Consider the following 21,827-nt stretch of genomic DNA (forward strand, 5'->3'; position numbering starts at 1 on the left):
GACAGGATGGGGGTGCAGGATGGGAGCACATGACAGGATGAGGGTGCAGGATGGGAGCACATGACAGGATGAGGGTGCAGGATGGGAGCACATGACAGGATGAGGGTGCAGGATGGGAACAGCCCATGACAGAATGGGGGTGCAGGATGGGAACAGCACATGACAGGATGGAGACCATATACTAATATAAATGCTCGCCACCCGGGCGTAGAACGGGTTCAATAGCTAGTATAGATATATAGTGACTGCACCAAAATGGACACCTACTCCATAGCCTTGGTATTAAATATATTTATGAATATGTTTTGTTTTTTTAAACTCCGCCTCTTGGTGCTGCCACTTTTATATGCCAATGTGTAAGGCTGCCATCACACTAGCAGTATTTGGTCAGTATTTTACCTCAGTATTTGTAAGCCAAAACCAGGAGTGGGTGATAAATACAGAAGTGGTGCATATGTTCCTATTACACCTTTCCTCTAATTGTTCCACTCCTGGTTTTGGCTTACAAATACTGAGGTAAAATACTGACCAAATACTGTGAGTGTGACGGCAGCCTAAAGGTACCGTCACACATAACGATATCGTTAACGATATCGTTGTTTTTGTGACGTAGCAACGATATTATAAAGGAAATCGTTCTGTGTGACAGCGACCAACGATCAGGCCCCTGCTGGGAGATCGTTGGTCGCTGAGGAAAGTCCAGAACTTTATTTCGTCGCTGGACTCCTGCTGACATCGCTGGATCGGAGTGTGTGACACCAATCCAGCGATTATCAAATATAAATAGTAAAGCCGCACCCTATAATGGCAATGTCTCTATGGACAGCAGAGTGCACGTCCTCACCAGGGGATCCATCCCAGTAGGTAAATCCAGAAGCACATGAAGAAAAGGACAGCACCACAGCAATTGTGAAAAGACAGCTCCAAAGTTTATTCTGCCATCTGCAACGTTTCGGTCCGTGGACCTTTTTCAAGCATAGTGAAAAGACAATACAACCACCATTATATACCCTTAGGCCAAACCCATTAATTAACAAGCAACCAATGGTGTGGCTCCATATACCTGGAAAAAATACATCATAGTGCAACGTACATATATACATATAAAAACAGTCCCACATTGCCAGCCCCCTATATATACTAGCCGCTAACATAGTCCAACTACCTCTGATCGCTCGCCACTATTGTATGACACTCGTAAATCCCCAATAAGTCCCCAAAGTCCACAATGTAAACAAATATCACTCGCACCAATCCGGGTACTGCATCCACGATCGTCATGGCATTGTGGGCGTGTTCAGAACAAGAGCAGTCCAATCAGCTCCTCAATCTTAAATCATGTGATCGACATATGCCCAGCATGCAGTGCTCCTCACCGCACTAGTTCATAGGCTGCTGGACCACATGTCAGTGGTAAACAAACACCGCCCACTTTTGTCCAATGGTGCACATTGTATTGTACATGTCCGTGACATTATCCCTGTCCGTAGCTCATATGCGCATGTCGCAGTCCCGGACTCCAGCACAATCAGCACACTGAGTCCATATAGTCAGCGACTGCGTATGACAAAGGAATTCTCCATAAATCTCTTCATGACAGATGGTTCCAGTGAGCGGTCCCATAGCGCTATAATGACGGAATCCAGCATAGTCAGCACACTGAGTCTATTTAATCGGCAACTGCAAAGTAATGCTCCATAGACTTCTTCATAATAGATGACTCCAGTGAGCGGACACATAGCGCTACAATCAGCGCGCAAAAGTACATCCAGGCTCATAGCTAGGTATAGTATTTTTTCACTCCAGGTCCATAGTATACAATATGACATTTCTCCACTGGACACCTTATATATTTATCCCCAATATCGACTATTCATATACTATGTGATCCATCATTTTAAATATTTACATCTATTCATACGGGCCTGTAATGAAAAACGACATATACCGAAAAAACAACCATCATAATAGCTTAAACTCAGTCCGTATAAAACTCCTTGCAAGGACATACATACATTACAAACACCTTTGGTACCAGGGATTCCCAGCCCGTCTCCCATGTTGGTAATTGCCCAGCCTCAAGCTGCTTAGCATTTGTGATCTGACGAGAGCAGGCACATTAACTCCATAGACATCTATATTTTTTTATCCTGGAAAAAATACATCCAAGCATAAAAAGGAAAAAGGAGGGGAAAAAAACACAATATATAAAAAACGGATTAAGGTAGATATCAGGCAAATAGCCACACTCTCCTCAGATCAAATTGATCAAGAGGCTACATTTGTATATATAGGACAGATCTAAAAAGCAACTGTTAATGAGACCACCCCTAACAAAAATAAACAGTATATAATAGAATTAAAAACAATAATACACCGATAAGGTACCACAAATGACCAAAAGGACCTTACAGGAGACAACTTTGTTGATAATCAATATTTAAACCTTTTGGAGAGAGAGTATCAAGCTCATAGATCCATTTCAATTCTTTTCTCTTCAGAAGAGAGACCCGATCGCCACCCCGTCTTGGCATAGGTACATCATCAATGACTCGGTATCTGAGCTGATTAACCGAGTGCCCGAACTCATGGAAGTGCCTAGGTACTGGAAGGTCAATCAAATTTGTTCTAATAGTACTCTTATGCTTTGAAATTCTCGCTTTGACCTCCATTGTGGTCTCCCCTACATAGTAGAGACCACACGGGCAGCTAAGGATGTAGACCACAAAACTACTTCTGCATGTATATCGTTTCCGTATCGTATACTTTTTTCCAGTGTGGGGATGATAAAAACATGCCCCTTTGATTAAATTATTGCAGCTTGCACATCCGAGACAGGGAAAATTACCCAGACTCGGACGGCTTAAAGTAGTCTGCGGATCCCTCCTTGAGCTGCCCACATCAGACACCACCAACTCGTCCTTCAGATTTCTATTTCTCCTATATGAGAATAATGGGGGCGACTGAAACTCACTCACATTGTCATGTCCCCTCCCCAAAAGTGACCAGTGCCTTCGAATCACATCCGAGATCTGGCCACTCAAACCATTAAATGCTGTCACAAATGGTATCCTCTTATCAGATTCTATAGCAACCTTGGGAGTAAGGAGCTCATCTCTTCCTTTAGACAATGCTTTAGTTTTGAATGTATCCAAGTCCTCCTTAGGATATCCTCTCGCCAGAAATTTTTGGCACATCTCATTAAGCCTCAAATCTATAAGAGAGTCACTCGAGACAATCCTCCTGACTCTTAGGAGTTGGCTCCATGGGAGGGACTCCACCATTCTCCGTGGATGTTCACTGGAAAAATGTAAAACATTATTCCTGTCTGTCTTTTTGACAAACAGGTCAGTATATAAAAAACCTTCACTCTTATAGACACATGTATCCAGAAATTGCATCCTGGTCTGAGAGCACTCCATTGTGAAACCCAACCCAGGGTAGATATTATTCAAAAAAAGGTGGAATTGTATGAGCTCATCATAATCACCATCCCAAACCAGGAAGATGTCGTCGATGTAGCGCCGCCAGCCCCAAAACTGCGACTTGTACACGTGTTCGCCCTCCAGGACAGCCATATAGATGTTAGCATACGTAGGGGCCACATTGGACCCCATGGCTGTCCCGCGGCGCTGCAGGAAGAAATCATCCCCAAAGAGAAAAAAATTCCTCTCGAGAATGAACTCCAGCAGCGCCAGGGCGAACCGTGCACAGTCCGGGGCCATGTCGGAGCCGGCCAGCGCCACACCGACAGCAGACAACCCCCTGGCATGCTCGATGGAAGTGTATAGAGATGTAACATCAAATGACACCAACCATGTGGTATCCCCGACCTGCACACCCTCCAAGGACCTAATGAAATCACTAGTATCCTTCACATAGGAAGGTGTAGTAACCGCAAATTTTCTCAGTAAATGATCCAAAAAGATTGCCACTTTATTACACAGAGACCCCCTGCCCGACACAATCGGGCGGCCAGGGGCCCTCTGAAGATCCTTATGAATTTTTGGGAGGGTGTACAGGACGGGAACCACTGGGTGTTCAACTGTAAGATATTTGGCCAACTTAGCATCAATTAGGCCACTATTCAATGCCTCCTCAATTATTGTATCCAATTCTGATTTAAACCTCTGGGTTGGGTTCACCTGTAGCCTCTCATAGACCTCTGTATCTGAAAGCTGCGACCTTATCTCATCCAAATACTGGGCCGTGTCCATCACCACCAAGGCTCCGCCTTTATCGGCTGCCTTGATGGTGATGGATTTATTACTTTTTTTTTTATATGTACGTTGCACTATGATGTATTTTTTCCAGGTATATGGAGCCACACCATTGGTTGCTTGTTAATTAATGGGTTTGGCCTAAGGGTATATAATGGTGGTTGTATTGTCTTTTCACTATGCTTGAAAAAGGTCCACGGACCGAAACGTTGCAGATGGCAGAATAAACTTTGGAGCTGTCTTTTCACAATTGCTGTGGTGCTGTCCTTTTCTTCATGTGCTTACCGATCCAGCGATGTCTTCACTGGTAACCAGAGTAAACATCGGGTTACTAAGCGCAGGGCCGCGCTTAGTAACCCGATGTTTACCCTGGTTACCAGCGTAAACGTTAAAAAAACAAACATTACATACTTACCTTCAGCTGTCTGTCCCCGGCGCTGTGCTTCTCTGCACTCCTCCTGCATCCTGTGTCAGCGCCGGCCAGCCGGAAAGCACAGCGGTGACGTCACCGCTCTGCTTTCCGGCTGACCGGCGCTGACAGTGCAGAGGAAAGCACAGCGCCGGAGGACAGACAGCTGAAGGCAAGTATGTAGTGTTTGTTTTTTTTAACGTTTACGCTGGTAACCAGGGTAAACATCGGGTTACTAAGCGCAGCCCTGCGCTTAGTAACCCGATGTTTACCCTGGTTACCGGGGACCTCGGGATCGTTGGTCGCTGGAGAGCGGTTTGTGTGACCGCTCTCCAGCGACGCTGCAGCGATCGACATCGTTGTCGGTATCGTTGCAGCGTCGCTTAGTGTGACGGTACCTTAAGAGTGAGAGCACAACACTAACAAGGGAAAGACAGTAGCCCCAGGCTATGGGAGACTGCGGACAGTATCTGACCCCCATCTCCAATGCCTGCACCTACCTCAGCAGGGAATTGGGCAGACTATCAGGATTCACAAGTGTGTAGTCACACACAGTCACTGCAGACTTGTATCCCACGGCTGGACAACTCCTTTAAGCATCATTAGATTGATAAGTAGGGTGGGAGAGGAGACACCAATATAATTAGTTCTCCTCCCACAGAAGTGAATGGCAACACACTTTCTTAGCAGTTACCACTCAAGGTACCAACAATAAATAACATAATGAACATATTACGCCTTGGTGTCCTACCACAGGGCTCATCTGGACTGATTCCAGCACAAAATGTCCAGAACTGATAGAAGTCATCCGGCATAGTGAGTTTATATAAGGTCTCCACCTCCTGCCGCAGTCCGAGCGGTACATCCGACTGATCAGAGCGCCTTTTCTTAACGTCTTCTGTTACTTTATCATGAGTCTGCAGATAAAAGGTACAAGACATTAGCTGGAAACCACGACGGGCCAGTGCTCAGTGTGTGATTGGGGAACAACAGTCTCTGAAACTGCACTGGAGCTGCCCAAGCCTTCTCCCTGGAGACAATTGTGTGCCCTAAACAGCAAAGAGGGCGGTGAGGACCCGACACGACCCCCACAGAGTACAGCGCACGCGGCCCCCCCCCCCCCACAGAACACGTTGCCCCCCCCCCCCCCCACAGAGCACGTGACCCAACCCGCCCCCCACAGGGCACAGCGGACACGACCCAACCCGCCCCCCACAGGGCACAGCAAGCATCTATCACATGTACAAGCTGCAGATGTAAAGGTACCGTCACACTCAGCAACTTTGCAAAGAGAACGACAGCGATCCGTGACGTTGCAGCATCCTGGATAGCGATCTCGTTGTGTTTGACACGCTGCAGCGATCTGGATCCCGCTGTGCCATCGCTAGTCGGAGCTAGAAGTCCAGAACTTTATTTGGTCGCTAGATCGGCGTGTATCGTCATGTTTGACAGCAAGAGCAACGATGCCAGCAACGAGCATAGGGCCCCTAGATGTGTGTCGGATCGGTACACTCCGGCTGTTTGACATGGAGCTAACAACCAGCGAGAATGAGAAGTGAGTCGCCGTTACGTCACTGGATCGCTCCTGCATCGTTCTGGAGTTGCAGTGTTTGACGTCTCTACAGCGACCTAAACAGCGACGCTCCAGCGATCTAGTTTAGGTCGGCTCGTTGTCTATATCGCTGCAGCGTCATTTTAGTGTGACGGTACCCTTAGGCACAGGAGCTCATATGTAATCAGCCAATCAGATCACTTGTCCCACTCCCTAAATCACCCTGAACACATAAAATCTGAGTTCTGAATGGCTGCTAGAATAATAATCTTTATTTTTATATAGCGATAATATATTCCGCAGCGCTTTACAGTTTGCACACATTATCATACATACATAACTGAGGAATCCAGCAGCGATACTACACCGGGGCCACTGTACGTGCGTCCTCCCCGTCCAGCCGCTGGGGAACGACAAGTTCCAGCATAACCTGCCTGTACCGCAGTCGTACGGCGCATCCCCCTCACCTGTTGCTCGGCTTGCGGCGCTCTTTTCCCGCCTCCCGCCATGTCAGACTCTCTGCTTGGCGCGCCTGGTTTTCTTGACGTCATCACTGTCGTCCTGCGTGTCCCCGCCTCTATCCGGAGCGAGCACGCACTGCGTTATATGTATACCGAGAGACTGCTAGGACGGGGACATATTGGTTGGGTGCAAAGGGATATTATAATGAGGGGAGGCCGATTTGTGAGCGGCTGTGCGGTATTACATTGTGGCGTACACGGAGACCGGACGCCTTATCACGGTACATGGAGCAGATGACTTCAGCAATACACTTGGTCTTGATAATCACCACTGCTGCCACTAGAGGGCGATAGAGTGACATACATGCTTTCATTTGGCGCATAATGCGTACACAGTGACTGAGTGACTATGGTGGAGCAGTGTGTACAGACCCCTGTGCTGTGTAGTGTCTGCCTGAGCTTATGTGAGGATTCTACACCAGCACATATGGGCACAGCCGCCAGCACAAAAGGGTACAGCCACCAACACATATGGGCACAGCCTCCAGCATACATGGGCAGTCAACTCGGGCACAGCCGCCAGCACACATGGGCACAGCCGACCAACACATATGGGCACAGCCTCCAGCATACATGGGCAGTCAACTCGGGCACAGCCGCCAACACAAAAGGGTACAGCCACCAACACATATGGGCATAGCCTCCAGCATACATGGGCAGTCAACTCGGGCACAGCCGCCAGCACACATGGGCACAGCCGACCAACACATATGGGCACAGCCTCCAGCATACATGGGCAGTCAACTCGGGCACAGCCGCCAACACAAAAGGGTACAGCCACCAACACATATGGGCATAGCCTCCAGCATACATGGGCAGTCAACTCGGGCACAGCCGCCAGCACACATGGGCACAGGCGACCAACACATATGGGCACAGCCTCCAGCACACGGGCACAGCCGACCAACACATGGGCACAGCCGACCAACACATGGGCACAGCCGCCAGCACATATGGGCACAGCTGCCAGCACAAAAGGGTACAGCCACCAACACATGGGCACAGCCTCCAGCATACATGGGCAGTCAACTCGGGCACAGCCGCCAGCACACATGGGCACAGCCGACCAACACATATGGGCACAGCCGACCAACACATATGGGCACAGCCTCCAGCACACGGGCACAGCCGACCAACACATGGGCACAGCCGCCAGCACATATGGGCACAGCCGCCAGCACAAAAGGGTACAGCCACCAACACATATGGGCACAGCCGCCAGCACAAAAGGGTGCAGCCACCAACACATGGGCACAGCCGCCAGCACAAAAGGGTACAGCCACCAACACACATGGGCACAGCCTCCAGCATACATGGACACAACCGTCCGCACACATGGGCACAGCCTCCAGCATACATGGGCACAGCCTCCAGCACACATAGGCACAGCCTCCAGCATACATGGGCACAGCCACCAGCACACATGGGCACAGTCTCCAGCACACATAGGCACAGCCTCCAGCAAACATGGGCACAGCTGCCAGCACATATGGGCACAGCCGCCAGCATACATGGGCACAGCCGCCAGCACACATGGGCACAGTCTCCAGCACACATGGGCACAGCCTCCAGCAAACATGGGCACAGCTGCCAGCACACATAGGCACAGCCTCCAGCATACATGGGCACAGCCACCAGCACACATGGGCACAGTCTCCAGCACACATAGGCACAGCCTCCAGCAAACATGGGCACAGCTGCCAGCACATATGGGCACAGCCGCCAGCATACATGGGCACAGCCGCCAGCACACATGGGCACAGTCTCCAGCACACATGGGCACAGCCTCCAGCAAACATGGGCACAGCTGCCAGCACACATAGGCACAGCCTCCAGCTTACATGGGCACAGCCACCAGCACACATGGGCACAGTCTCCAGCACACATGGGCACAGCCTCCAGCACACATGGGCACAACTGCCAGCACATATGGGCACAGCCACCAGCACACATGGGCACACAGCCTCCAGCATACATGGGCACATCCGCCAGTGATGGCCACGGTCTGACACCGTGTGCAGCCTTAGCACTTGCTTCATGTGTTTCCAGGATGCACTTGGTAAGGCAAATTCCAGGATCGCAGAGCGGAGATGGAAGCGATCCCGCTATGCTGACCACTACACTGCATACAAGCAGTCCCTCGCCAGCTTCAAGTCCACGCTCACTGCCGCAAAACAAACTTCTCTCATATCCTCCCTTTCTCACAACCCTAAACAGCTTTTCAACACTTTCAATTCTCCACTCCGTCCCCCAGCACCTCCTCCCTGTCCTCTCATTTCTGCTGAAGACTTTGCCTCTTTCTTTAAACTGAAGATCGATACAATCAGAGAAAGCCTTGGCCCACAGCGCCCAATGCCCCTCTAGCTACTCAACCCTGTTCCTCCAAAACCAGCTTCTCCACCATGGCAGAAGACCAGCTCTCCACCCTCCTGTCAAGATCACACCTCACCACCTGCACGCTCGACCTGCTCCCGTCCCACCTCATCCCTAACCTTACCACGGTCTTCATCCCAACCCTAACACGTCTCTTCAACCTCTCACAACAGGTGTCTTCCCCTCATCCTTCAAGCATGCCAAGATCACACCCATCCTGTGTTTAGCTATCGCCCGATATCTCTCCTCCCTTATGCCTCCAAATTACTGGAACAACACGTCCATCTTGAACTGTCCTCCCACCTCTCCTCCTGCTCCCTCTTTGACCGGTTACAATCTGGCTTCTGACCCCGTTATTCAACTGAAACTGCCCTAACTAAAGTCACCAATGGCCTACTAACTGCCAAGAGCAAGCAACACTACTCTGTCCTTCTCCTGGACCTGTCTTCTGCCTTCGACACTGTGGACCACTCCCTTCTGCTTCAGATCTTCTCATCTCTTGGCATCACAAACTTGGCTCTATCCTGGAGCTCATCATATCTGACAGACCGAACATTCAGTGTCTCCCTTCCCCACGCCACCTCCTCACTTCGCCCCTTGTCTGTCGGTGTTCCTCAAGGCTCTGTTCTTGAGAACCCTACGCTTCTCCATCTACACCTTCGGCCTGGGACAACTCATAGAATCCCACGGTATACAGTACCATCCCTACGCCGATGACACGCAGATCTACCTATCCGGACCTGACCTCACCTCCTTACTTACCAAAATCCCACACCGTCTGTCTGCTATCTCAGCCTTCTTCTCCGCTCGCTTTCTAAAACTGAACATAGACAAAAAAGAATTCATCATCTTTCCCCCATCTCACAGACCTATCGATCAATGTCAATGGCTGCTCACTTTCCCCAGTCCCACATGCCCGGTGCCTCGGGGTGATCCTAGACTCTGCCCTCTCTTTCAAGCCACATATCCAAGCCCTTGCCTCCTCCTGTAGTCTCAAACTCAAAAATATTTCCCGGATCCGCGCATTCCTTGACCACGACACCACAAAAACAATAGTGCATGCTCTTATCATCTCCCGCCTCGACTACTGCAACCTCCTACTCTCTGGCCTCCCCTCTAGCACCTCTCCAATCTATCCTAAACTCTGTTGCCTGACTAACCTACCTGTCTCCCCGCTACTCCCCAGCCTCTTCCCTTTGCCAAGCCCTTCACTGGCTTCCTATCACCCAGATACTCCAGTTCAAAACCCTCACAATGGCATATAAAGCCATCAACAACCTATCTCCTCCATACATCTGTGACATGGTCTCCCGGTACCTACCTACACGCAACCTCCGATCCTCTCAAGATCTCCTTCTCTACTCCCCTCTCATCTCTTCTTCCTGCAACCGCATCCAAGACTTCTCCCGTGCTTCCCCCATACTCTGGAACTCAATACCCCAACACATCAGACTCTCGCCTACCATAGATACCTTCAAAAAGAACCTGAAGACTCACCTTTTCCGACAAGCCTACAGCCTGCAGTGATCCTCAGTCTGCTGAACCGCCTCACAACCAGCTCTATCCTCTCCTAGTGTATCCTCACCCATCCCCTGCAGACTGTGAGCCCTCGCGGGCAGGGTCCTCCCTCCTTATGTACCTCTGTGTGCCTTTTTTTTTGCTCATGTTTAATGTACTTGTCTATATTTGCCCCTTAGTCACATGTAAAGCGCCATTGAATAAATGGCGCTATATAAATTTATAATAATTTCCATAAGGGCTCCACTGCAGTTATTGCACGCGTCCCGGAGGCCATGTGAGGTCATATGGGATGTATTTACTCCTGTGGTATCATCTCAGAATGCAAAACTTTGTATGACAGTAACCCAAACAGTCCTTTTTGTGCCCCTCACAGAAATAGTGCCCCAGTGAAGACCCCCATACACACAAAACTGATGATCCTAATGTGTTATATTCTGCCCCCAAATCCAGGACTGTCCCACAGGATTCTGGGAGGCTTGTGTACCTTGGATGATATGTGTTCCCATCACTACAGTCGCAGGTTGCATATTGTATGTAGGCTTGCACCTGTAGGTCATCGTGTACCATATGACAACAGTAAAGTTGTCCAGTGACCTGCAGAAAACAGTGGATGGTATAAAAGTAATCTGCTAAACTCCTTTCCCCTGCACTCACATGGCAGCACTTCTCTTATGAGGTCTGTACACCTGGACTTACAATCAGGAGGACGTCTGCCACACTTGAAAAGATATCCCCTATGATCTGGAGGAAAACATGATTGCTGTCAGGAACGTGAACCCCAATTGCTCTAAAATATTTAATGTAATCAGCGGACCAGGTATTCACCTCCTCTGGGCCCAGCGCTGGCTCCTTGCCGCTGCTCGGGTCTCTGTGTTTTGGTTGCAGCTATGACAGCCCCGATAGGAGAGCAGTGTGTTTATCCATCACTGAGACCATTGTGGCAACACCATTCAACAATATGCAGACGGTGGTCAGCCCTGTAGTTTGTGGGTAAGGTTTGTTCACACTGCACCCTTTTCTGTCATCTCTGCACCCATCAGTGCTCCTGTGACGTGATCGTGGGTCACCAATGGGTTGCTATGACAGCTGGGGGTCTGTTGAAGACTTTTGTGCCTATCATCACAGAGTTCCCTTTATACCCAGCCTGTGGCAGGGTTTCAAAGAAAATATTATTTTATTATCTTATTTTATGTTTTATTATATGCAGCAATACTGTGGCATTACTATATACAGTACAAGTGATCAGACGATCGCAAGTTCAAGTCCCCTAAGGGGACTAATATGTATGATGAAAAGTAAAAAAAAAAAAAGTTTTAAAAAACCCATAAAAGTTAAAATCACCCCCTTCTCTCCCATTAAAAATAATTTTAAAATGCACGTATGTCATGTCGAATCGCCAAGTCCAGAAAAGTTTGATTTATCAAAATATAAAAAGATTAACCAGATCAGTAACCATAAATGTAAAAAAAAAACAAAATGCCAAAATTGTGGGTCGTTTTGGTCACTGCAGTACCGCAAAAAATGCTGTAAGAAGCGTCAAAATATAATATCTATCCAAACATGATATCAGTAAAAACATCTCTCCTCCCAAAAGATAAGCCATCACGTAGATCTATTGACCAAAAAATAGGTCTTGGAAAATGGTGGCAGGTTTTTTCACTGCTAAAATAAAAGAACTGGAAAAGTTTGGTATTGTTGTAATCATACTGATGAGGAGAATCATAGTCCCAGGTTGTTTATACCAGACAATAAAAAAAAATATTAAGACTTTTTAATAGCTAAGGCTACTTTCATACTAGCGTCGGATTCGGCCCGTCGCATTGCGTCGGGCCGAGATTCCGACGCTAGCGTTTGATGCACTGCACAACGGAGGCAGCGGATGCATTTCTCCGGCGCATCCGCTGCCCCATTGTGAGGTGCGGGGAGGTGGGGGCGGAGTTCCAGCCGCGCATGCGCGGACGGAAAAAGCGGTCCGTCGGCTGCAAAAAATGTTACATTTAACGTTTTTTTGCTCCCGGTGGTCCGCCACAACACGGCGCAACCGTCGACGGTTGTGACGTGTGTCAATACGTCGCAATGCGTCGGTAATGTAACTCTATGGGACAAAAACGCATCCTGCAAACAACTTTGCAGGATGCGTTTTTTCCCCTAAACGACGCATTGCAACGTATTAAAAAAAACGCCAGTGTGAAAGTAGCCTAACTGAAAAGATGGTAAAGCTTCTGAGTCTACTCAGGTCTCCATCAGGCATAGAATAACACAAAATCTGAAGAGTCACATATATACACAACAAGACACAGGAATAGAGCAATAGATAAGACAAGCGATGTAAAGCAGAACTATCAATATGTGAGAGGGAGAAACAGTTGTGGCCATAAATATTGTAACAGTTCATAGATAAGGAGTGTGAAAGTTTTATTGTCCTGTGATTGACATCTGGTCCATGGTTGAGGGGGGCATCACAACTGTAGACCAGACCTCAATCAGCCACTGAGGATTCTCAAATCTTATTATTTTTCTAGCTACTGGCTAACATGGTATAAAGATATATATGTTTCCTGTATCAAAATGTATACCGTAAAAATTTCAAAAACCAATGTCAGAATTGTGGGGGGGGGGATTCACAATTTTACTGCACTTGGAATTTCTTTTCCTCTTTTCCAGTACAAATGAATTATTATTTATTATTATAGCGCCATTTATTCCATAGTGCTTTACATGTGAGGAGGGGTATACATAATAAAAACAAGTGCAATAATCTTAATCAATACAAGTCATGACTGGTACAGTAGGAGAGAGGACCCTGCCCGCGAAGGCTCACAATCTACAAGGGATGGGTGAGGATACAGTAGGCGAGGGTAGAGCTGGTCGTGCAGCGGTTTGGTGGAACGACAGTTACTGCAGGTTGTAGGCTTGTCAGAAGAGGTAGGTCTTCAGGTTCTTTTTGAAGGTTTCCTCGGTAGGCGAGAGTCTGATATGTTGGGGTAGAGAGTTCCAGAGTACGGGAGATGCGCATGAATGATTTTTTTTGTAAAATGAATGATGTCACTCAAATGTACAACTCATCCACGCTCAAAAATCGGAGTAGAAAGCGATAACTACAAAAGGCATGTGACTGAAAACTATACCAATAAAAACGTTAACTCGTCCCGCAAAAAACAAGCCCTCACATGACTCTGTCAGACAAAATACGGAAAAAGTATGGCTCCCAAAATGTGCCAAATTGCCAATGCAAAAACTTGTTTTTGCAATAAAAAGCATCTTTTAGTGCATAACAGCAGCCAAACATAAAAACCCAATATAAATCTGGTATCGCTGTAATCGCACCAACCCGAAGAATAAAGTCGCCTAATCACTTATACCGTATGAGGAATGGCGTAAAAAATAAGTAAAACCAATTCTTCACATGCTGTTGAGTTTTTCATTCTGCCTCTCAAAGATTGCAGTAAGTCTAGGCGCACATTTATCCTGCGCTCTGCGCTGAGCGCTTACACCGGGGTTTCTGTGTAAATCTCTGAAATACGTGATTCAGGCTGATGCCCTGGCGCAAGATTCCCTATAATGAGGCAGATGGAGGCACTGTGGATGCCTTCTGACCTGTGACCCGGTGGTGTTCGTCTTTTTAGGTGAGCATAAACGTGAGGGTGACCACCGTTTTGTGCACTTCTGAAAAGGACACTGCTGAACAGAGGCCAGATGGAGTCCAGAGTAACATCTGAATCACGTCACTTAAAAGATTTAGATGGAAACCCAAAGTAAGTGCTCACGTAGAGCGCCGGATAAATGTGATCCCAAATGTTATGTAAAATGTTCCCAATAAATTAATCCTACAAAGAGATTTGGAATGTAGTGTCCCAAAGGCTGTGTAAATAAGGATTTCAATCAATTTATATAAAAATGCCAACATTTTATTAATCATGCAAAAACATATGGAACGCCCGCCAGGGCCTGGGGAACTCGGTACCGAGTCCGGTCGCACTTAAAGGGGACGTCACGGTGGCCCTGCTCGCCCAATTAAAGGGGGAAAGCTCTTTTAAAGGGATTTGTATTAAAGTTTGTGTTCGTGACACCACCTGTGGTTCTCGGTCAGAAGGGACCGACACTGCTTAAAGGGGTCCTCTGGGGTGATGTTACTGCAGCAAAGATGGTAAAGAGGGGTCCCCAGGGCTCCCAGTGTAGTGGGCAAGGATAGAGGGTTGCCGGCAAAGAAACGGAGGACACAGGGTTGTAACGTCTTTACCTGGTTTACTGAAGTTGTAAGCAGCCGCATTCCAGGGTACCAGGAACAGGTGGTCATATGGTCCGGACGGCCTGGAAGCAATGGTGATCCCTCTCCTAGGTGAGGTCCGTAAGCCTTCCTACTCATGCTAGTATGCGAGGTCCCTGCTGCCTGTAGCTTGCTGGCAAAGTCCTCTCACTCCTGTCCTGGAACAGTTACCCGTATGGTGGGCAGTGTGAGCCTTTTTACAGGGTCTCTATCACGACCCGGGCTCCTAGTGTACTGCTGCACCTTCAGGTGTGGGTGCAGGCAAATTACATAAAGTCCTATGCCCTCCGGTTCTGCCATGCGACCTGGAGTACAACACAGCCTTGGGCTCCTGGTGTTCCGGCTCTGAAGGTGCCCAGTCACAGTTCCCCTCTGAGCCCCTTTCCTTCTCCCGTTGCTTCTTTCCTCTGATGCTCACTAACATGCAACCCTTCAGGTTATCTTCCTTTCCTGGAGCAGCAGCTCACACGTGGCTGCACGGCCCCAGTCTCTGCTCTCAGTCCTCACTCTTCAGTGTCTCTGAACAACTGGCTAACTCCTCCTCCAGACCAGGATATATCTATCTGAGGGAAGCTCCCCTGAATCCAGGTTCAGAGCTCCCCCTTCTGGCCTAGATTCGGAATGTGTTGTATGTAGGTGCGTTACCTGGTAAAGGGAATCCTCCTTGCCTCCAAACATGATATTGCCCTCCCCATAAGTAAGGCAACATCACTGTAACAACCGGTTACCTGGGGTGTTACACATAGAAAAGCAAGTACACAACATAATAGATGGGTAAATGGTGATGAAAAAGGGATAAATGGCACCATAGAAGGATTGTTATTATCACTATATAAAATGGCTTGAGGCTCAAAATTTCAGATTATTGTGTGCCATGTTGTACAGACCAAAAATTGCTTTGTGGGATCCTAGGGGTGGGATAACGTGTGCACATCAGAAGTGTGTTAACAAAGTTGCCAAGTGGCATGAACATAATGTCTCATAGTATGCCCACAGTCCTAGTCCACATTGCAAAAATATTTTTTATATTGAACAAACAGTAAAGGAAAAGTGCAAACGCCTATTGTTGAGTAAAGTGCTAACTATAGTGCTTACCCATGTGGGACAAGAAATGGTGCACGCTGTAACCCTTAGCCCCCAGGAACGTTTCATGCTATGGGCTTCGTCGGGGGGCTTGTGTGGGCTGTTGTATGTGTGGGGCTATAAGTAGTCCCTCCACAGCTGAGTGTTATCGCCGCCATTGTAATGGAGCACATGAGGGGCGGGTCAGGATCGTGATTGCATCACTTCCGGTCATCCTGGCGCAGGTACGCATCAAGGAAAAAGTTCCTGTAACATCAGTGACCCACACCGTGCCGATTGGATGCCTCCGGAGATGCGGGCGGAGCAAGGATCCAATGCATATGCGCGTGCTGCGGCGGCCATGTTATGTAAGGGATGAAGTGAGGGCAGCAACATAAGTATACAGGGTGTGATGTACCAACTAGTGATATAATGAGAGACAGGTATGTATCCCACAGAGATCTGCTGCAATCTGAATCCAGGTCAGGTGGCTGGGTTTTGTAGTCCCACAAACCTGTATATTGTAAAGGGCTGGATTTCAGGGTTAGCCAGAAAGTGATGGGTGAGATTGGATAACCACATACCTCCCAGGGGGTGTGCTCCTGAGGCGTAACGAAGGTCCTATATGTTTCCTGGTTGCACCACATAACAAGTACCAATACAAGTCTATGGGTCACTGACCAAATATTATTATTATTTATTTATATAGCACCATTAATTCCATGGTGCTGTACACTAGATGGGGTTACATCAAAATACAAATATCACAGTAAACAAAACTAACAATGACAGACTAATACAGAGGGTCGAGGACCCTGCCCTTGCGGGCTTACATTCTACAGGATTGTGGGGAAGGAGACAGTAGGTTGGGGGTTGCAGTAGCTCCAATGGTGTTGAGGTGGTCGTGTGGTCTTTACAGGCTGTAAGCTTTTTTGAAGAGATGGGTTTTCACATTCGTTTTGAAGGATCCAAATGTGGTTGATAGTCGGACGTGTTGGGGCACTGAATTCCAGATGATGGGGGCTATTCGGGAGAAGTCTTGGAGGCGATTGGGTGAGGAGCGAATAAGCCTGGAGGAGAGAAGGAGGTTTGGGAGGACCTGAGATTACGTGATGGAAGATATTGGGAGATTAGTTCAGAGATATAGGGAGGGGACAGGTTGTGGATGGAATTGTAGATCAGTGTTTAAACTGGATACGCTGGGAAATTAGGAGCCAGTGAAGGGATTGGCAAAGAGGGGAAGCAGGAGTGTAGTGAAGAGAGAGATTAATTAGTCGGGCAGCAGAGTTAAGGACGAACTGGAGGGGTGCGAGAGTGTTAGAAGGTAGGCCACAGAGGAGGATGTTGCAGTAGTCCAGGTGGGAGATGATTAGGGCATGCACACATTTTGGTAGAGTGTGGGATGAGGAAAGGACGGATTCTGGGAATATTTTTGAGCTAGAGGCGACAGGAGGTGGCGAGAGCTTGGATGTGCGGTTTAAAGCAGAGGTCCCCAACTCCAGTCCTCAAGGCCCACCAACAGGTCATGTTTTCAGGATTTCCTTTGCATTGCACAGGTGATGCAATTATTACCTGGGCAAGACTAAGGAAATCCTGAAAACATGACCTGTTGGTGGGCCTTGAGGACTGGAGTTGGGGACCTCTGGTTTAAAGGACAGGGCAGAGTCAAGGCTTACTCCGAGGCAGCGGATTACCGGGACGGGGGAAAGTGTGAATTCATTTATTGTGATAGATAGATTAGGTAGGGAAGGTGTGCGAGATGGAGGAAAGATAATTGATTCGGTTCTGTCCACATTGAGTTTGAGGGAGCGAGAGGGAAAAAGGAGGATATGGCTGATAGACACTCTGGGATTCTGGAGAGCAGAGAGGTGACATCTGGGCCAGAGAGGTAGATCTGAGTGTCATCGGCATATAGGTGGTACTGGAAGCCATAGGACTTTATGAGTTGTCCCAGGCCTAGGGTACAGATTGAGAAGAGAATACTGATGAAACTTGGATCAAAAACATTGATGACACTCGGACCATTTTCTTTACTTACATGAAAAATCAGTTGTATAGCACAATATACAAAATGGTTTAAAGACATGTACAGAATCCTCTTTTTGACAAGGATTGACTCTGCTGAATTGAAGAGAAATCAGGGTAATCTTTTAATAGATTAAATTGGTTGTCCACTACTAGGACAACTCCTTCTTAAAATAAATGGATGAGCTGCAGCCCGGACTTCCTCTTTATGTTCAGTTTGTCCGAAGGTGGAGACAGTGACACCAACGCTGATTGGGCGCCGGTGTCACATGTCACAACACCACATCCCAGCCCCGGGGAGAGCAAGTGCTGATACCGCCGGCACTTGAGGTGAGTAAAGGCTTTATGAATTTATCGGGGCCAAACATTTAGTTTAAGAAGTTTCCTAGTAGTGGACAACCCCTTTGAGACTATAAAACAAGCTGTAAAAATATTTCATAGAACGCTAAGGGGCATCAGCAGCCCCAAACGTGCAGACATTTGGTTGATCACAGTAAATGTAGCCAAACCAATGCAGCACGCTCCAACATAGTGGTCAAATTTGTGTTTTTAATATAGGTCCCAGATGGCTGCAGAAAATCATCTCCAAACTACACAAAGAAGTCTGAAAACCAGATGCTAATTCAGTGTGAACCTTTTTTTATAGACAGAAGCATAAATGATTTTGGTAATGTCATATACAGTATTTTGATCATTTTAGGTTTGTGAGTTCAGCCCTTGTACATCCGATTGTCCAGTAAACATTGAATGTAGGCGTGTAGAGCGGTGAGGGTCCTCAGAGATAGGGGCGGACATACCATTGGTGCAACCTGTGCAGCTGCACAGGGGCCTACTACCATTTCCAAAGCAGGTGGTATTGTGCATTATGGAGACCATTATGATGACCTGTTGGACTACAAGTGGCCCAGATATTGTTTCCAAAAACCCTCTTCTGTCAGTGAGACATTCAGACTGATGACTGTACAAAATAAGACGTGTAGAGGCCAGACACTAGACTGTTTTCTCATCTAAATAGACCCAGGATTATGTTAATGTGCAGTGCTGTGGTCTGTTAGCTAGAGAGAAATGCAGAGTCTATCTGAAACCACTAGTCACAGTAATCAGAACCACTAGTCACAGTAATCAGAAGCAGAGGATGGACGAGCTTGGCTTCAAATCATTGAGCAAAAAAAAAAGCGCTGGCTGTGTGATTTTATAAATACAACTGGAATCTGTGTTTGGCCAAGTCCCAAGTTGCCCTGACAGATAGATGTTGATGGTGATGTTGTATTGCCTTGTGCTAAGCAACGTAACACCGATTTTTCTTTTTCATGATGATCGCCCAGTGAGTTTTCTGCTTTTGAGAAATTCTTGGGAGTCACTAATAAAGCTTTGTAATGCAGCCAGGGTTATTGGTGCTATTTCACTTAAAGGGAATCTGTCAGTAAGTTTTTACTACCTCATCTGAGAGGAGCATAATGTACGAAAATAGGTCCTGATTCCAACGATGTATCACTTAGATTACTGGGTGCAGCCGTTCTCACACAATCAGAGTTTTTAGATGGAGCATGAAGCAGAGCTAATAAAGCTAACCCCACCCACACCAAAGCTTTCAATGTGCCTATGGTAGTCTATTGACAATGAGCTGCTTATCACAGGTGGTGACATGGCGAGACCGGAGCTCGGGTGCCAGCTAGCCTCAGCAATTAATGTACTAGTGATAAAACTTTCAATGTAAGTTAACAGCCCAAAGCCTAATAAGTGACACATTGTTGAATTCTGTGTTTTAACCTCTACATCATGCTGTCCTCAGATTACATAGCAAAACCTGTTGACAGATTCCCTTTAAAGCTCCATTCCAGTGTTTTTTTTCTGTGCTGGAGCAGTGCCACTAATCTAAGTTCCCTGAGCCTAGTCTGATACTTACCAGCAGTCATCTTTAGCTCTTCCCAACGCCGCTCCGGTCCCATGCCACCATATTGTGACTACATTGTCTGACTGACTAGAAGTCAGAAGAAATAGTCACAACATCTCAATGTCAGTCTATAAGCCTCATTCTGGCCTTGTTCTGGCTCTCATAGACTGGCATTGAACTGTGACTTCCAAATCATCCAAGGAAACAGGAGCAATGCTGCAGACCGGCCGGAGCGGCGCTGATAGAGAAGAAGACGGCATCTGATAAGTAGAAGACAAGGGACTTAGGACTTAGGGACTTAAGGTACCTTCACACATAACGATATCGTTAACGATATCGTTGCTTTTTGTGAAGTAGCACCGATATCGTTAAGGAAATCGTTCTGTGTGACAGCGACCAACGATCAGGCCCCTGCTGGGAGATCGTTGGTCGCTGAACAAAGTCCAGAACTTTATTTCGTCGCTGGATCTCCCGTGGACATCGCTGGATCGGCGTGTGTGACACCGATCCAGCGATGTCTTCACTGGTAACCAGGGTAAATATCGGGTTACTAAGCGCAGGGCCGCGCTTAGTAACCCGATGTTTACCCTGGTTACCAGCGTAAAAGTAAAAAAAAACCAAACACTACATACTTACCTACCGCTGTCTGTCCCCGGCGCTGTGCTCTGCACTCCTCCTGCACTGGCTGTGAGCGTCGGTCAGCCGGAAAGCAGAGCGGTGACGTCACCGCTCTGCTTTCCGGCCGCTGTGCTCACAGCCAGTGCAGGAGGAGTGCAGAGAAGCTGAGCGCCGGGGACAGACAGCGGTAGGTAAGTATGTAGTGTTTTTTTTTTTTACTTTAACGATGGTAACCAGGGTAAACATCGGGTTACTAAGTGCGGCCCTGCGCTTAGTTACCCGATGTTTACCCTGGTTACCCGGGGACTTCGGGATCGTTGGTCGCTGGAGAGCGGTCTGTGTGACAGCTCTCCAGCGACCAAACAGCGACGCTGCAGCGATCCGGATCGTTGTCGGTATCGCTGCAGCGTCGCTTAATGTGAAGGGGCCTTTAGTCTAAGGGAACTTAGACTAGTAGTACCACTCCAGCGCTGCAATAAAAAAATGCTGGAGTGTTGCTTTAAGTAAAAGTGCCACAGGTAAAACAGTTTGTATTACGCATTACGATGGCCACTACAATGGCATCATAAATATGATACGCTTTATGGAAGAATGCTAATTTTGTGCAAGGTATGGTTCAGTGTTTCATCACAGGAATTACCATTTGTGTCAGTATTGTTGTAGAACTTGTCAAAAAGAATTGTTCTGAAAGCGTAAGGACACAGCCTCTAAGTCCTAGTTATTATTTTCTCTCTGATATAATTGCCTAAACTATCACAAGCAATTAGCGGGAGAGCATGCCATGTTCCGCAGGCTTGAAATATTTTGTGATTTGTGCTGAATACTGGGAGAGCATAAATGGCGTGCTGCGGTGTGTCATTTTCATTATAGGCATATGTTATGTATTCTATTCATACCCATTGTTCTGTTCCATCATAGGAGAAGACTAACGAAAATAATGGTAGTGCCAGACTTTATTGGGTTCTGATGAATTTTCATCATGGTTTCCTATTTTCAGGCCATTATACACTCCTCAGCATTGAAATTGCAATACCAAGAAGGAAATGTCCATCGCAGGATGGATAGACATGTCACGGATATGAAAATTATCGAAAAATGGAAGCAACATTTTCATAACAGCCAAATTTATTCATTATTGCGCATGAGCGCAACGTGCAGATACTCGCACTTACAGGCCTTGGCATGTGCAAAGGAGATTATTAACCCCTTTACTCCCAAGAGTGGTTTGCACGTTAATGACCGGGCCAATTTTTACAATTTTGACAACTGTCGCTTTATGAGGTTATAACTCTGGAACGCTTCAACAGATCCTGGTGTTCCTGACATTGTTTTCTCTTGACATATTGTACTTCATGATAGTGGTAA

The 21,827-nt window shown here is 47.3% G+C and overlaps 1 protein-coding gene across 3 annotated transcripts in view; it reads right to left on the bottom strand.

The window, feature by feature from the left end:
• HPF1 (histone PARylation factor 1) overlaps positions 1 to 21,827 on the bottom strand; it is a 101,240-nt gene that overhangs the window by 14,470 nt on the left and 64,943 nt on the right. For 2 of the 3 annotated variants that reach the window (XM_069744218.1, XM_069744219.1), the window contains exon 2: positions 5,381 to 5,546. In XM_069744218.1, coding sequence (XP_069600319.1) covers positions 5,381 to 5,546 — 166 coding nt within the window. Of the gene's footprint in view, positions 1 to 5,380; positions 5,547 to 6,648; positions 6,913 to 21,827 lie in introns of those variants that run through there. The other variant, XM_069744220.1, reaches the window with a different exon arrangement.

This window comes from Ranitomeya imitator, chromosome 1 (genome assembly GCF_032444005.1).
Source record: "Ranitomeya imitator isolate aRanImi1 chromosome 1, aRanImi1.pri, whole genome shotgun sequence".
Classification (NCBI taxonomy): Eukaryota; Metazoa; Chordata; class Amphibia; order Anura; family Dendrobatidae; genus Ranitomeya; species Ranitomeya imitator.